This window comes from Pelophylax lessonae, assembly GCF_965119305.1.
Source record: "Pelophylax lessonae genome assembly, chromosome: 2".
NCBI lineage: Eukaryota > Metazoa > Chordata > Amphibia > Anura > Ranidae > Pelophylax > Pelophylax lessonae.
In genome coordinates this window covers 400,261,515-400,278,659 of record NC_138769.1, presented here as the reverse complement: position 1 = coordinate 400,278,659, position 17,145 = coordinate 400,261,515, and the positions used below count along the sequence as shown (strand labels likewise).

At 41.9% G+C, this 17,145-nt stretch overlaps 1 protein-coding gene across 1 annotated transcript; it reads right to left on the bottom strand.

The window, feature by feature from the left end:
- Window positions 1–655: 655 nt before the first annotated feature.
- On the bottom strand, window positions 656–17,097 carry LOC309546010 (THAP domain-containing protein 2-like). The gene is made up of 3 exons (XM_082245484.1): window positions 16,899–17,097; window positions 14,568–14,763; window positions 656–1,071 (listed from the first exon to the last, which is right to left on the bottom strand). The coding sequence occupies exons 1-3, from the start codon at window positions 16,967–16,969 to the stop codon at window positions 730–732; spliced, it is 609 nt and encodes a 202-aa protein (XP_082101610.1). The 5' UTR covers window positions 16,970–17,097; the 3' UTR covers window positions 656–729.
- Window positions 17,098–17,145: the final 48 nt, after the last annotated feature.

The window sequence follows — 17,145 nt, the reverse complement described above, 5'->3', positions numbered from 1 at the left end:
TCTAAAAAAAAAAACTATGTTAAATAAAAAAGAAGATGAGATGAGAAAAATATACAGGCTGGACAGTTGGAGCTCAGTGATCAGAGAGACAGAGAGAGAGAAACAAAGTTACAATTTACAAATAAACTCCTGAGCAGAGATAAGTGGTGGGAGGGGGGGCCACACAAGGGAGGGGGAGTGAGGGACAACTGTCTCTTTCTCAACAAATAAAAGCTGATAGCAGGGAGAGGGACAGATCAGATTCAGGTGCTGGAGGAAGATTTCTGTATTTGTTCATCACTAATCCCCCTCTCTGTGTGGGCCCCCCTGTGTGCTCGGGCCCCCTACAAGAGGGCTGGTGGTCCCCCCCTATCAGTGGCCCTGCTTCTGACAGTCTATGCAGACACCAGGCAATCCTGGGAGACAGTTTTTTTATTTTTTTATTAATTTGCAAAAACCACTACACAAATATGTGACATAAAAAATTGCAACAACTAACTTTTTTTCCTCCTGGGCCTTTGCTTTTCAGAAAATGTTTGGGGGGTCAAAGTAATTATCCAGTAAAAAAAAATGCTGTTTTTACATGTATATGAGAAGTGTCAGAATAGGCTTCGGAGGCAAGTTGTTTTAGGAACACCGGGGTGCGGACCCTCATCATTGTTTGCAATTTTTTTTATATATGAAACTGTAGTGTTTCCTGAATTGTGCACTATGTATTGAAGAGTCCTAGTATAAATGGGCATTCTCCTTTTATACCATTGTCCTAAGATTTGTTCTGGTCTCTTCTTTCTGCTGTTCACATACCAACTCCTGTTTTGTGGCTCTTGATCCCTTGTTTAAATCTGGATTAATATCCTCTAGCAAGCATTTTCCCTTTACTCTGCGTTCCCTCTGCTGATATATTTTTATTTTCTTGTGGGCAAGTTCCAGTTTCTTTTCAAGTTCCCAGATTTTTTTCTTTATTTCAGCAGGGCTTGGAAGGCAATAGGCATGATCATAGTGAGTTCCTGTTTGTTTCTGGCTGTCTGGAATGTACAATGGTGGAGGCTGCTGCTCTAGTTTTGTATTGGCTGCTTTCTTCACAAGCGCTATCTGTAGACACAAAAAGGTTTGAAAATTAGACCCAAGTAACTCCTATCATTCATTAACATTCACTTTCATACATGGCCATTAGCAAGTGAAAGGCCCTTTGGAAAGGAAGTCTTCTGATCTGAGTGTCAGGTCTTCTTTGCATCCCAGTGTTTAGCAGGTTACCCTAGCTAGTGATTATATATTTCAGGACAGCCACCAACTATTCATGTTTAACAGGTACAATAGAAAGAAAGGCATATAATGCAATACAAAAATGGAGAAAAAGGGGGGGGGGGGGATAAATGAGTGAATTAATATAAAACAGGAGGTTGGTGGGCGTTTGTTTAATTTTATTATTTATTTTTTGAACAAAGCCCATGCACCTCTCAGGCTGGGTTCACACTGGGGAAGCTTTAAAGTCACCCGACTCTGAAGAAGCCCCATGCAGCCCGACTTCAGCGTAGCTTGCAAACGACTTCTCTAATAGAAATCAATGCAAGTCACCCCCAAAGTAGTGCAGGAACCTTTTTCTAAGTGGGAGCGACTTGAGTTCCTCCGATTAGAATGATTCCATTGCACTGAATAGAGCGCGACTTGTCAGGCGTCTAAGTCGCCTGACAAGTTGCCCCAGTGTGAACTGGGACTCAGAGGTGCTATAGGTCCAGTTACTCAGGGCTGCCATCAACGGAGGCTGAAACCAGATATCTACGGCTGTGTAGAGATGGAAGAAAAAGGAGCGCCTCTGAGTGCAGATGTAAATTTAATATAAATAAAAACAGTAGTAACTTTCATTCAGTAAGTGTTAGCAGGCGTATAGGTGTAAATATTGAATTGTAAGATCCCAGGTAGATGTCAGTCCCTGGTGCTAGAGTGCAGCAGCGTCCTGTAGACGAGTGTGAGACCGGAGCAGTCTCTCACTGTCTCGTCTGTGTTCCGGCGTAGCAGAGGGAAGATCTTCAGAACGAGGTTTGGAACGCGAAGGCTCCAGCGGCACAGGATTGTGACATCACCAGAATGCGACACGTTTCAGAGCTTGCATAATTTTGCTTTGACAAAGGAGTGGGGCTGCCGTAACACCCGCAGCGCGCAATCTGTGAAACGCGTTGCATTCTGGTGATGTCATGATCTCACGCTGCTGGAGCCTTCGCGTCCTAAGCCTCGTTCTGAAGATCTTCCCACTGCTATGCTGGAAAAAAGAGGAGGCAGTGAGAGACTGCTACGGTCTCACACTCATCTACAGGACGCTGCTGCACTCCAGCACCAGGGACTGACATCTACCTGGGATCTCAGGATCCGACATTTACACCTATATGCCTGCTAACACTTACTGAATGTAAGTTACTACTGTTTTTATTTACAGTGCCTTGCGAAAGTATTTGGCCCCCTTGAACTTTTCGACCTTTTGCCACATTTCCAACATTAAGATATAAAACTGTAATTTTTTGTGAAGAATCAACAACAAGTGGGACACAATCATGAAGTGGAACAAAATGTATTGGATATTTCAAATTTTGTTAACAAATAAAAAACTGAAAAATTGGGAGTGCAAAACTATTCAGCCCCTTTACTTTCAGTGCAGCAAACTCTCTCCAGAAGTTCAGTGAGGATCTCTGAATGATCCAATGTTGACCTAAATGACTAATGATGATAAATAGAATCCACCTGTGTATAATCAAGTCTCCGTATAAATGCACCTGCACTGTGATAGTCTCAGAGGTCAGTTTAAAGTGCAGAGAGCATCATGAAGAACAAGGAACACACCAGGCAGGTCCGTGATACTGTCGTGGAGAAGTTTAAAGCTGGATTTGGATACAAAAAGATTTTTAAAGCTTTAACCACTTTAGCCCCAGCCCTATTTCGGACACTTTTTGTTCACAAGTTAAAACCAGTATTTTTTCCTAGAAAACTACTTAGAACCCCCAAACATTATATATATTTTTTTAGCAAAGACTCTGGAGAATAAAATGTCGGTCATTGCAAAATTTTTTGTCACGCGGTATTTGCGCAGCGGTCTTTAAAACGCCATTTTTTTGGAAAAAATTTGAAAAATCACATTTCACTGCATTTAAAAAATACTAAACAGTAAAGTTAGCCCATTTTTTTTGTATATTGTGAAAGATGATGTCACGCCGAGTAAATAGATACCAAACATGTTACGGTTTAAAATTGCGCCCCCCCGTGGGATGGCGACAAACTACGGTCAATAGAGATCTCAATCTGCGACGCTTTAAATTTATTTAACGGTTACCAGTTTAGAGTTAGAGTGTAGCTCTTTTTTTTTAATTATTGCCCACGCTCTGGCGATCGCGGCGATACCACACATGTGTGGTTTGAACAGCGATTTCATTTGCGGCTCGACTTGCGTATACGTTTTTTTTTGTGCGCGAGCTAACGGTGACGGGGACGGCTAAATTTTTTTTTTTTTTTTTTTCCTATTTATTTTTTCTTTTTTTTTAAACTTTATTACAGGTTTTTAAAAAAAAAAAAATCTGATCACTTTTATTGCTGTCACAAGCAATGTAAACATCCCTGGTGACAGCAATATGTCGTGACAGGTACTCTTTATGGAGGGATCGAGGGTCTAAAAGACCCTAGACCCCTCCACTACACTTCCCTGTATGCAAAACGCCGAAAACGGCATTTTTGCATACAGCCGTTTTTCAAATCTGCCGCCTTTTGCAGCACAGTAACCCGGACGTGACGTCATGGACGCCGCCTCCGGGTTACGTCATCGGAGACCCGATCGATGCCGTTTCCGGCATTCATCGGGACTCCATCCAGCCGGCGGACGTGCCGGCTGGGTGCTCGGGGCTCCCGGTGGGACGGTAGCCCCGAGCAAAGCCGCGGAAGGCGGCGGGAGGGGGGGGACGTCCCCTCCCGCCCCCCCGGGTAACGATCGAGCGGCTCCCGAGCCGCATCGATCGTTATCGACGGAAAGTCGACCGTCGGCTTCAAACAACGGTACCGGGATGATGCCTCTAGCTAGAGGCATCATCCCGGTATAACCCCGCAAAGTCTGATGACGTAGAGGTTACGTGACTGGTAGTAAAGTGGTTAAACATCCCAAGGAGCACTGTGCAAGCGTTAATATTGAAATGGAAGGAGTATCAGACCACTGCAAATCTACGAAGACCTGGCCGTCCCTCTAAACTTTCAGCTCATACAAGGAGAAGACTGATCAGAGATGCAGCCAAGAGGCCCATGATCACTCTGGATGAGGTGGGAGACTCTGTCCAAAGGACAACAATCAGTCGTATACTGCACAAATCTGGCCTTTATGGAAGAGTGGCAAGAAGAAAGCCATTTCTTAAAGATATCCATAAAAAGTGTTGTTTAAAGTTTGCCACAAGCCACCTGGGAGACACACCAAACATGTGGAAGAAAGTGCTCTGGTCAGATGAAACCAAAATCAAACTTTTTGGCAATAATGCAAAATGTTATGTTTGGCGTAAAAGCAACACAGCTCATCACCCTGAACACACCATCCCCACTGCCAAACATGGTGGTGGCAGCATCATGGTTTGGGCCTGCTTTTCTTCAGCAGGGACAGGGAAGATGGTTCAAATTGATGGGAAGATGGATGGAGCCAAATACAGGACCATTCTGGAAGAAAACCTGATGGAGTCTGCAAAAGACCTGAGACTGGGACGGAGATTTGTCTTCCAACAAGTCAATGATCCAAAACATAAAGCAAAATCTACAATGGAATGGTTCACAAATAAACATATCCAGGTGTTAGAATGGCCAAGTCAAAGTCCAGACCTGAATCAAAACGAGAATCTGTGGAAAGAACTGAAAACTGCTGTTCACAAACGCTCTCCATCCAACCTCACTGAGCTTGAGCAGTTTTGCAAGGAGGAATGGGCAAAAATTTCAGTCTCTCGATGTGCAAAACTGATAGAGACATACCCAAAGCAACTTACAGCAGTAATCGCAGCAAAAGGTGGCGCTACAAAGTATTAACTTAAGGGGGCTGAATAATTTTGCACGCCCAATTTTTCAGTTTTTTATTTGTTAAAATTTGAAATATCCAAAAAATTTCATTCCACTTCATGATTGTGTCCCACTTGTTGTTGATTCTTCACAAAAAAATACAGTTTTATATCTTTATGTTTGAAGCCTGAAATGTGGCAAAAGTTCGAAAAGTTCAAGGGGGGCGAATACTTTCGCAAGGCACTGTATATTAAATTTACATCTGCACTCAGAGGCGCCTCCTTTTTCTTCCATCCCATGTGCAACAGGACACAATCTTTTTAACCCATTTTTTTTTTTTTTTTTTAATAAAAGGTGCAATTTGTCAGCCAGAGCAGAGCTATGTTGCCTAAAAGCAACACACAGGCCACCATTGCTGACTTCTAAAAAAAATAATAGTTGCCTGGCTGACTTCCTTCTTCCAGTGCTTTGAAAAAATGACCTGTCCACAAATATTTCTGAATTTCCTGATCTTCGTACTTGTTCAGGTGAGTGACAAAATGTATAAAGGGGAGTGTATCAAGACAAACCACCAGGCAACTAGCATTTCTAGAAGTCTAATATAGGTAGCCCCTTTAAAGAGGAAGTATAGCTTCCATTGTAACTTGTACCTATAGGTAAGCCTATGATAACGGTTACCTATAGGTGGATTATAGGTGAAGGCGCCTGGTTTTAATGCTTTGGCCCTTGATGTAATGCAAAAACCTGCTGCCCTTTTTTATTTTAATGGTGGTGTGCCAAAAAAAACGCACGCCACCGCTGCCACGCTACAGGGGCTGGGAAGGAAACTGTATCCTATTATAGAGCACCAGAGTGGTCACTTCCATACACCCAAAACATATTGCAGCGCTTCCACCTAGTGCCAGGAAGGCACTACACACTGTAAGCAGCCAAATTTATCTTTTATTTTGTCACTATAATAAAAACGGATTTACACTATATTTTGGCTTCCCTATCATATTTTCCCATATACATCTGCTTGAGACCCTATCCTACGGTCCAGATCCAGATTGGAACATCTACCACCTATCCCTGGATTGGATAAACTCGGTGGAGGATTGATCTATCCTTAAAGGGATCAAAAGCGATCTAGGTCCTTGTGGCCTAAAGCCATCTGGTAAGAAGCAAATATTGCTGCATTTTATCAAGAGCACAAATTGGAGCACAAAAGCAGTTTGAAGATTTTATTTAATCACCACGGACTTTCTTTCACCTATTGCACAAAAATATGAATGAATTACAGATTTTATAGATTTCATTGCTAATTAAATGCGTTTTTATGTCACACAACGTTTTATAACACAAGTGTCAATAATTGCAATTTATCACAGACTTTCTTTCACCTATTGCACAAAAATATAAACGAATTACAGATTTTATAGATCTTATTGCTAATTACATGCGTTTTTATGTCATGCAAGGTTTTATAACACAAGTGTCACTAATTGCAATTTTATTATCACTAAAAGTCACCAATTTTATATAGACACAGAGATATATATTTCACCTTTTTACTAGGTTGTTATCACAAATTGTTCACATTATGGTATTATAGATGATTTTAAAATCCACCATTTATTTATTTATTTATTGGTAAACGAGGTTTATCTTTAGGGACATAATTGATTGGTGTAGACGATCTAATACCCCCTAACACACCTGGAACACCACCACTGATTACCTGATTACCAGCGCCTATTTTTTTCACTTATCGCTTACCTATAGGTACTGTAAATATCTCCTAAACATGTACCGTTTAGGAGATATTTACTTTGCATGTACCCAGTGACATCACTGGCGCATGCGCTCTGAAGGAACGGCTGCGGGTGCCGTTCCTTCAGAGCCCTGTGCTGTAAATGGTAGCTCCCGTGCGCCTGCGCGGGAGTAACTTTATCGCGGTTTCGGCCAATCAGATGTCCGGAGGACGCGAACCTGGAAGGAAGACGGGTGACTGTGTCAGCGGTGTGCGGGCTTCGTTTTAAGGTATTTCATAATGAGCTAATATGCGATGCATACTAGCTCATGATGCCTTTTGTCTTTCAGGTTTTTACTTTTTTTTGGAGGTTTACAACCTCTTTAACTTGCTCTGGTTCTGACTGTAAGATGGGGAATAAAGGTAGTAAGCACTAGCGATATTGCCGCTATCGCGGTATCGCGATGGTTACCGTGTCCCGATATCGTCGTGGTTGGGGCACGGTTTTGCAGGCGGCAGATGATCAGGGGCGGCCGCTAGAAGAAAAAAAAATAGCCGCGGCTGGGACTCGATTATTAGTCAAATTCACTGGTCTGGCCGCCGTCTGTCACGGACGGTCACTCACCTTTCACCTCCCTATGCTGCTGCACAGTGCGTGCTTACTGGCCGAGCCGAGGCGAGCGGCTGCCAGTTGGTTTGGAGCAGTGTGGGTGGGCGGGCTTGTGGGGCGGAGGCGGAGCCAGCGCACGAGAGCGGCAGACTTGGCGGAGCAGCTTCCAGGCAGGCACCAGGAAACACACAGCACCACTACACTAAGGCAAGAGCAAGACACCGGACCGCCGGTGAGTGTAATGTCTTGTAATGTAGAAGAATTACACTGAATTATAGAACTAGCCTGTAACTCACGGGGAAGGAGTAGTAGCACCCTGATGAGGTCATTCTTTCACTTTCTCCTCATGTAAACCTGTTTTCTGTGTTAGACTGGTAAGAAATAGATTCAATAGATTCCTCAATGACGCAGGGTACTGACCCTCCCTCTCCCAGGAGTACTGTATGGAGAATTTATATGAAGCTAATATCAAGAAATATTCAGGGTCTTATGCTAGTTGTATGCAAAAAATAGTTGCATGTCTGTTAAAACACGAGCAAAATAGTGCTGAGGACAGTTAGGGCCACTGATATGAGCTATTTAACAATACCGTGAGCTTTCCCACAATATCGCAATAAATATCGTACCGTGAGGTCAATATCGAAATTGTATCATATCGTGAGATTTTGATATCGTTACATCCCTAGTAAGCACTGATCAGGCCCCGTGAGCTTTGATTAGTGGAGATCAACAATTTGGCAGTGGCAAAATCTTTTTATTAGCAGCTTCAGACCTATCACTCTAATCCAGTGGTTCTTAACCTGGGTTCGATCGAACCCCAGGGGTTCGGTGAGTCAGTCTCGCGGGTTCGGCGCAGGTCAAGACACACACCTGACTCATATGATTCGTGATGACATGCCCCGCTCATTGGCTGCAGGTGATCACGCAACATCGCTTGGCCTATCTGTGCTGCAGGGAATTTGGTGCACCCAGTAGTCGAATTGTAACTGTTGTGATGGTACGTCGTGTGATTTCTTTCTTGATATTAATCCCTTCATACTAACTATGTCGACCAAAAAAAGAAAGTGGACGGACGAATATGTACAATATGGATTCACATGTATAACAGAACGTGATGGGAGTCAGCGTCCTAACTGCATGATTTGCAATGCCAAGTTGAGAAATTCTAGTCTAGCACCGGCAAAACTAAGAGAACACTGCATGGAGATGGAAAATACAAGAGCACAACGCTCGCTGAATTCAAGGTGAGGAGAGCCAGATTAGATGAAAAGGCTAGTCTGCCTGTTCTCGGCTTTGTACCCCATCAACAAACCGATCCTCATAGCATCGTATGAAGTTGCTTACCTGATCGCAAAGCAGGGCAAACCACACACCATTGGTGAAACACTCATAAAACCAGCTGTGATGAGAAATGGTTTTGTTCATTTTGTGCACCTATGTATAAATATATACCTAAATATATACCTATGTTTTGAATTTGAAAAAATCATATTTTATTTTTCCAATTAAGAAGGGTTCGGTGAATGCGCATATGAAACTGGTGGGGTTCAGTACCTCCAACAAGGTTAAGAACCACTGCTCTAATCTATTGCTAAAAGAATCTTCATTTTTTTAGGTCTGCTTCTTCCTTCACAAATGTTATTAGTGCCGTCCTACCCATACATTTGCTTTTTTTTGTAGCACACGTGTTTGTGTAGTACATCTATTGGAGCACAACAGATCTCCCTGCACAACAGATCTCCCTAAAACTAAGCAAAAGGTGGTCACAAAATATCCGTTGGTGCAGATATTTATAGAACGCCTGAATCAAAAGTATTTTATATAAGAAATTACCACCTCTTGACCAAAGTGGGAAATATGTACAAAACTGCTACACATTTCCTTTTGGGACTTTTCCTTCATCTGAAGTTGCATTGTGCTTATACAAAAATGAAGAAATTGCAGCTGCATTCAAGTATATACTTTCTGGGCACCATGGATAGAGTTACCACAGGGAGCAACAGAAAATTAGATTCATTCATGCATACAATGCCTTGAAAAAGTATTCACACCCCTTGAAATTTTCCACATTTTGTCATGTTACACCCAAAAACGTAAATGTAAAAGACCAACACAAAGTGGAAAAGAATTGTGAAGTGGAAGGAAAATGAAAAATGGTTTTCAAAATCTTTTACAAATAAATATGTGAAAAGTGTGGCGTGCATTTGTATTCAGCCCCCCTGAGTCAATACTTTGTAGAACCACCTTTCGCTGCAATTACAGCCAGGGCCGCTGATAGGGGGGATCACCAGTCCTGCTGTAGGGTGCCCGGGCACACAGGGGGGCCCCAACAGCACGGGGAATCGGTGCGGTCAGGCGGAGGGGCAATTACAGAAGGAAGCCCTGTTGGGCTCTCTGCAGCAGCTGAAAGCCAGTCCCCCCCCCCTGCCAGCTTTTAGCTGCTGCTGGGAGAGAGACAGACACAGGAATAATGTAATTGCTTCTCTGACACTGATCCCCCTCCCTGTTCTGCCTGTTTCTGATTCCCCCCTGCTTGTGTGCCCCCTTTCACTGTGCCCCCCCCCCCCCACACAGCGCTTCAGGCTTCCCTGTCCTGTAAAAAAATAAGTGTATATAAAAAAAAAAATATATAAAATAAAATTGTTAACATTTTTAACATTTAAAAAAAAATTATATACTGTATATGTATTTTTTTAAAATGTAAGAAACAATTGAGGGCTAATTCCCACAGGTTCTCTGTTTTGTTTGTGTCCGCTAATAATGATTTTAGTGTATTTTAAGTGAGAGTATTGTCTTGATATATTCAGGGGGAGGTGGTGGGGCTGCCAGGTAGGCTGTACGGGACCCCGTGATTTCTAACAGCAGCCCTGATTACAGCTGCAAGTCTTTTTGCTTATGTCTCTACCAGCTTTGCACATCTAGAGAGTGACATTTTAGCCCATTCTTCTTTGCAAAATAGCTCAAGCTCTGTCAGATTGGATGGAGAGCGTCTGTGAACAGGAACTTTCAAGTCTTGCTGCAGATTCTCAATTGGGTTTAGGTCTAGACTTCCACTGGGCCATTCTAACACGTGAATATGCTTTGATTATGCTTTTGATTTTGCTATTGTAGCTGGCTGTATGTTTAGGACCGTTGTCCTGCTGGAAGATGAACCTCCGCCCCAGTCTCATATCTTTTGCAGACTCTTAACAGGTTAACAGGTTTTCTTCTAAGATTGCCCTGTATTTGGCCCAATCCATCTTCCCATTAACTCTAAATAGCTTCCCTTTCCCTGCTGAAGAAAAGCATTCCCACGATATGATGCTGCCACCACCATGTTTTTTTCAACAATGGCTTTCTTCTTGTCACTCTTCCATAAAGGCCAGATTTGTGGAGTACACAACTAACAGTTGTCCTGTGGGCAGATTCTCCTACCTTAGCTGTGGCTCTCTGCAACTCCTTCAGAGTTACCATGGGCCTCTTGGCTTCTTCTCTGATTAAGGCTTTCCTTGCCCAGCCTGTCAGTTTATGTGGATGGCCATGTCTTGGTAGGTTTGGAGCTGTGCCATACTCTTTCCATTTTCAGATGATGGATTGAACAGTGAGATCCGTAAGATGTTTAAAGCTTGGAATATTTTTTTTTTTGTAATCTAACCCTTCTTTAAACTTCTCCATAACTTTATCCCAGACCTGTCTGGCGTGTTCCTTGGCCTTCATGATGCTGTTTGTTTACTAAGAATCTCTAACAAACCTCTGAGGGCTTCACAGAACAGCTGTATTTTTACTGAGATTGAATTACACACAGGTGGATTCTATTTACTGATAGATGCTGAAAAACACTGCACTATCTGTGAGATAGAAGCTGCCAGCACTACAATTGACATATAAAATTGTCCATAAATCACATAAAAAGTGCAGTGCTCAATCAATATGCATACAATGAATTGTGCATATAACTGTGAAAATCAATGACATAAAAAATACATTCATGTCACAATAGGTGAGTATATAGTTCATATAACAATGTGAAAAATACTGGAAAAACAAAAGTGAAGCTGAAGTGTTCAGATTTCCAAAGTTGTCGGTGAGAAAGAACCCAGCACCGACATAGAAGGCATATGCGCTCACCAGAAAATTTGGAACCAGGTACCTTATAGTAAATGGGTCAAGCAGGCCATGTAATCCTCATAGGAGAGAGTAGTCCAATTGTGAGGGATGGTCAATCAAACTGTATCTGTATACTCCTGGGTTGTGATGGCTCTGTCTCCCGGCAGCACACCGATATATAGAAATAAGCCAAAGTGCACATACATAGTGTAAAACTGCTTCAATAAGATTTATTAAAATGGTCATAAACACTCACAGACATCCGCAGGTAACCAGCATGTAGTGAAAAGAGTGATTACAGGCATTGAAGCTGTTTTTTTCAGACTCTTTTTACTAATTAGGTGTCTTCTGAAGGCAATTGGTTCCACTACCAAAACCATTTATCATTTTCCTTTCACTTTACAATTATGATCCACTTTGTGTTGTTCTATCACATTAAATACCCAATGAAATACATTTACGTTTTTTGGGTGTAACATGACAAAATGTGGAAAAATTCAAGGGGTGTGAATACTTTTTCAAGGCACTGTATGCATGCATGAATCTCATTTTCTGTTGCTCCCTGTGGTAACTCTATCCATGGTGCCCAGAAAGTATATACTTGAATGCACCTGCAATTTCTCATTCTGTTTGCTTTTCATTTATGTATAAGCACAATGCAACTTCGGATGAAGGAAAAGTCCCAAAAGGGAATGTGTAGCAGTTTTGTACATATTTCCCACTATGGTCAAGAGGTGGTAATTTCTTATATAAAATACTTTTGATTCAGGCATTCTATAAATATCTGCACCAACGGATATTTTGCGACCGCCTTGTGATTAGTTTTACAAGTAATAGAGCTCTACTCCAAGGGGTATGAATACTTTTTGTAGGCCCTGTAAATAGTGGACACGAGGGTTATAATAATCATTCCCTCTTCTTGAGTGTAGGCTTGCATTTAGCTGCTGCGCCACCCCCACTGTATAATCATCATTTCCGCATGGTTGTATGTAATCTTTGTTGGACCATGTTACTTTCATCAGTGCTGCAGCAAGGTCCCGAGGTAAAAAAATTCCAAGGTGTAGCCTCATATTTCTGGAGGCCTGCAGGTTTTGCAGGAAAGACTCTTCCAATGTAATCTGAAGGGCTGTGCTGTCAGTTTCAGTGGGCTGTTACACCAATATGCAAGATATAATATAATGCATAGTTATGGTAATGTCTATATATTTGGTCATTACACTGCCATCTTGTGGTTATTTTGGTTGTTGCACTTGCCTTTCCCTTCTGTGTTACCTCCTTTCCCCTCCCATTTATGATGTATTTCCTGTTCCTGCTTCTTTATGCTTGTGGGGATAGAGATGGCCACATCTGTCTAGGTCTTCATACAATCTGCTCGCATTCAGGAACACATTACCATGTTTTGTCCTGCAGATACCATCTTCAATCATCTGCCACATTTTGTTGTCTGCTATACCTACTGCTTGCAATAAAAACTAAGTGGATGGAAAGAAATGGTATCTGGTGATTTCCGCTATCTGATAACGATTGTCCGTGGTGATTGCATCTGCTTATACAGGCCAGGAATAGGTCTCAGCAAGGGATAAGTCACTATTACAATTGGTGTCAGAATATTCAGAGTGCAAAAGACAGTCGGCCAGAGTTGAGCCAGCAGAGGGTTCTGCCACAGCCTCTTCTGGAAATACAAAATATGGCAAATGATATCTTATATTTTCACAGCCAGCAGCTGGACTTCGATGCTGCTTTTCATGTTTTTCATTGCCACCATCAAAACTTGTTGACAAAGCTAAATAGCTCAAGCTAATATTTACACACAGCTTTCCATTTAATAAAAACTGATATGGGCAATATAACACTGCAAAGGTGAAACAAGTGTAACCAGAGTTTATAATGTGTTCTACATGGATGAATTAGCACTTGGATATTCAAGTGAATTGATGACTCTTATTTCCTGGGGATTACAGTTCAAGTCGCTCATTTTGCCTCCAGTGCATGTTCTAACCACTATATGTGCTAGCTTTAAGATTTTTTTTTTTTTTTATATCTCGTGCAAGTTACACAACCTGTGTAAGGCCTTTTTATCCAGGGCTTGACAAATTTTGCTTTGAATCTAGGAGCCAGCTAAAAAAGTTAGGAGTCAGTTTTTTTCAACTAACATCTTACAGGTGAAACATGTTCCTGAAGGTGAACTTATCCTTTAACCGTTTGACAGCCAGAGCTGTTTTTGCACACATTTATAAATCCTTTAAGGCCTGAAGATTACATAAAACCCCCAAACATATATTTTCTGAAAGAAGACATCCTAGAGAATAAAATAGAGGTAGTTCCAATTTTTGATGTCACACGATATTACCGCAAAAGTAAACAAAACACATTAAAAGGTAATTTTAGGGGGTACAATATAAAAGCCAAGGAGTCAATAGATACCCAAAATGTCAGTACCCTATATTTTCCATAGGCAACGCTTTAAAAAGCCCCCTATACGTCATCAGTTTAGCGTTACGAAGGAGGTCTGGTGCTAGAACTTTATTGCTCTCATTCCGGCGTGTGCGGCCATATGTAACGTGTATCACAATCGATGGTTTCAGACGTAGGCAACCCACAGCGTGCGTATATGTGGGGGGCCTCAATTTTTTTTTTTTTGGGGTGGGGAATTTATGTGCTTAGGTGTAACCTTAATTTCTTAGAATTAATAAAAAAAATGTATACTTTCATTTTTTTCCCATCACATAGGGGACAAAAAGTATGTGATGATTGTTTTTGGTGACAGGTTCTCTCTAGTGAGACTGAATGAATGTAATGCAATGCACATTGCATTGCTATACATTCTTTCCTTGCCTTAATGGCTTGGGAAACTGTCAATGGGGATCCGGAAGTGACGCCACGCGTCACTTCGGAGTCAAATAGAAGGGAAGGAGAGCAGACTCTCCTCCCTCCCCCTCTACCTGGCGGCTACGCTGGTCCTGGGCCTGCAGATGGGCAAGCAGAGCCCGAGATGCATGGGGGGGGGGGCATTTGGGCAGCAGCCCATGTGCCAGGACGAAACTTCTTGTTGCCATGGCGACCTAGTGCCTGGGGTTTGTCGAGCCCTGCTTTAATGCATGCATACCAGGGTTCAGTTTACAATTGTAAGAAAGATTTCTTGTACACAATACTTACTTTTTCCAGCATATGGTCAGGGTAGATAAATATTGTGGGTGCAGCATTGACTCTCAAACGCACAGTTTGGCCTGTTCTGTCAAAACATGCCTCGTCAAAATGTTTGGAACATAAAAATGTGTGCAGACTTGGGGTAAAATGTTCTCGATTAAGGAGGCTCAGCCACAGTTTTCGCCTCGCTGGGTTCGATGGAAATCTGACAGAGAAAAAATGGTACAGAAAAATAAATGTGGCCAGAAGGTCATTACCAAGGTACAAATACTAGTGATGAAAGGAATTGTATAGTCTTTTTTTTTTTTATTATTTTTTTTACTTATAAAGGTGCATGTAGCAGAAATCAGTTTGTGATTATGACTGTAATGAGTTACAATAAAAAAAAAAAAAAAAACTGTTTGTATTTATATAATTAAAATTAGAGGGATTGCTGCTCCAACATATTTTAAACTAAATGACATACAAAAAAGTCCATTAAGGGTATTCCATCATTACAGTTTTGGGATATTTTCATACTCGGGTACATTATTTATATCAATAATCGTTAAAGTGTTACTAAAGTCAAATATTTTTTTTTATAGAAATAACAAGCATGTTATAATTACCAGCTCTGTGCAGTGGTATTGCACAAAGTGGCTCCGATCCTCCTCTTCTGGGGTCAACGGGCTGGAGAGGGGGCACTCCTGTGACCCACGAATGAAGATTGACCAAAAAGCTTTTAATGCTGGGTTCACACTGCTGCACGGAGCAGCTTACAGCAGGGGTCTGGTGCGTTCCTGTTCACCGTTTCAGGTCCGATTTCATTCCTAAATTTTGGCTGAATTGGGACCTGAAACAAATCAGAAAACACACAGGATTCCTGTGCAATTCGCACTGGAGCCGCTCTGGGGATATGTGAACCAGCTTCATAGAGAGCCGGTCACAATCTCCTGACATGCGAATAGAGTGAACCCAGCCTAAATAAGCTGCTGAAAGGTCTTAGAAAACTAAGGGGTTTATTATCACTTTAAAAAGTCAATCTAATTGGCTGTGGGGCAACAGTATAAAGACAGATGATGAATCTGATTGGCTGTGGGGGGTACATTATAAAGGCAGATGATGACTCTAATTGGCCGTGGACCAACAGTATAAAGACCGTTGTCGAAATCGGATTGGCTGTGGGGCAACAGTATAAAGACAGATGATGAGTTGAGTCTGATTTTCTCTGGGGCAACAGCATAAAGACAGATGTTAAATCTGATTGGCTGTGGGGGGAACAGCAAAAAAACAGATGATGAATCTGATTGGCTGTGGGAGAACATTATAAAGGCAGATGATGAATCTAATTGGCTGTGGATCCTTTCCTTCCCCTTTTAACCCCCTCTCTCGTCCACCCTCCTCTTCCCCTGTCTTTTCCGCTTTTCTCCCATTTTTTCTTTTCATCCTTCCTCCCCCTCCCCGCTTCCCCATTTTTCTTGTCCCTTATCTTTCTCTGTTTCTTTCCCATCTTCTTTTTCCCTTTGGCGACTGGCTCTGGCACCTTGAGCCGTTCCCAGTTTCTTTGGGGTTCTCCCCATTCAGTTGTCAAATCTGATTGGCTGTGGGGCAACAGTATAAAGACAGATGATGAGTTGAGTCTGATTTTCTCTGGGGCAACAGCATAAAGACAGATGATAAATCTGATTGGCTGTGGCGAAACAATAAAAGGGAGATAATAAATCTAATAGGCTGTAGAACAAAAATATAAGGACAGTTTTTGAATCTGATTGGCTGTGGGGCAACAGTATAAAGATAGATGATACATCTCATTGGCTGTGGGGCAACAATATAAAGACAGATGATGAATCTAATTGGCCATAGAGCAAAAGTATAAAGTAAGTTGTTGAATCTAAAAAGCATAAAGACAGATGGATGAATCTGATTGGCTGTGGGGCAACAGTATAAAGACAGATAATGAATCTGATTGGCTGTGGGTGAACATTATAAAGGCAGATGATGACTCTAATTGGCTGTGGAGCAAAGGTATAAAGACAGTTAATGAATCTGGTTGGCTGTGGGGCAACAGTATAAAGACAGATAATGAATCTGATTGGCCGTGGGTGAACATTATAAAGGCAGATGATGAATCTAATTGGCTGTGGAGCAATGTTATAAAGACAGTTGATGAATCTGGTTGGCTGTGGGGCAAAAGAATAAAGTCAGATAATGAATCTAATTGGCTGTGGGGCAAAAGAATAAAGTCAGATCATGAATCTGATTGGCTGTGAGCAAAAGAATAAAGTCAGATGATTAATCTGATTGGCTGTGGGGCAACAGCATATAGACAGATGATGACAGAGCCTTGTAATTGTTACCTACCTATGAAACGTAAAATGACTGTCTCTTTTAGAATTGTTAGAACACCCAAATGCTGCACAAGTGGTGGGCATTGTCCTCACTTCACTCCCTGTCTGTACAGTCCATCATGTAGTAGTATCATTTCTCAGGAGCAAAGGAATAAGTCCTCATCCATTTCCAACATGGCCGCCGATGGCTTCAGCGGAGTCACATGAGCAGAGCTCCTTCCCAGGCTCCAGTGACGTCATGTTTTAAGGTAGACCGGAGT

Excerpts from the sequence above, each read along its gene's own strand:
- LOC309546010 (XM_082245484.1), bottom strand. The coding sequence starts at position 16,969 with ATGCCCACCACTTGTGCAGCATTTGGGTGTTCTAACAATTCTAAAAGA. Across the intron at positions 14,764-16,898 it reads AGTCATTTTACGTTTCATAG|ATTTCCATCGAACCCAGCGA; the intron begins GTAGGTAACAAT and ends TTTCTCTGTCAG. Across the intron at positions 1,072-14,567 it reads CTGACCATATGCTGGAAAAA|ATAGCGCTTGTGAAGAAAGC; the intron begins GTAAGTATTGTG and ends TTGTGTCTACAG.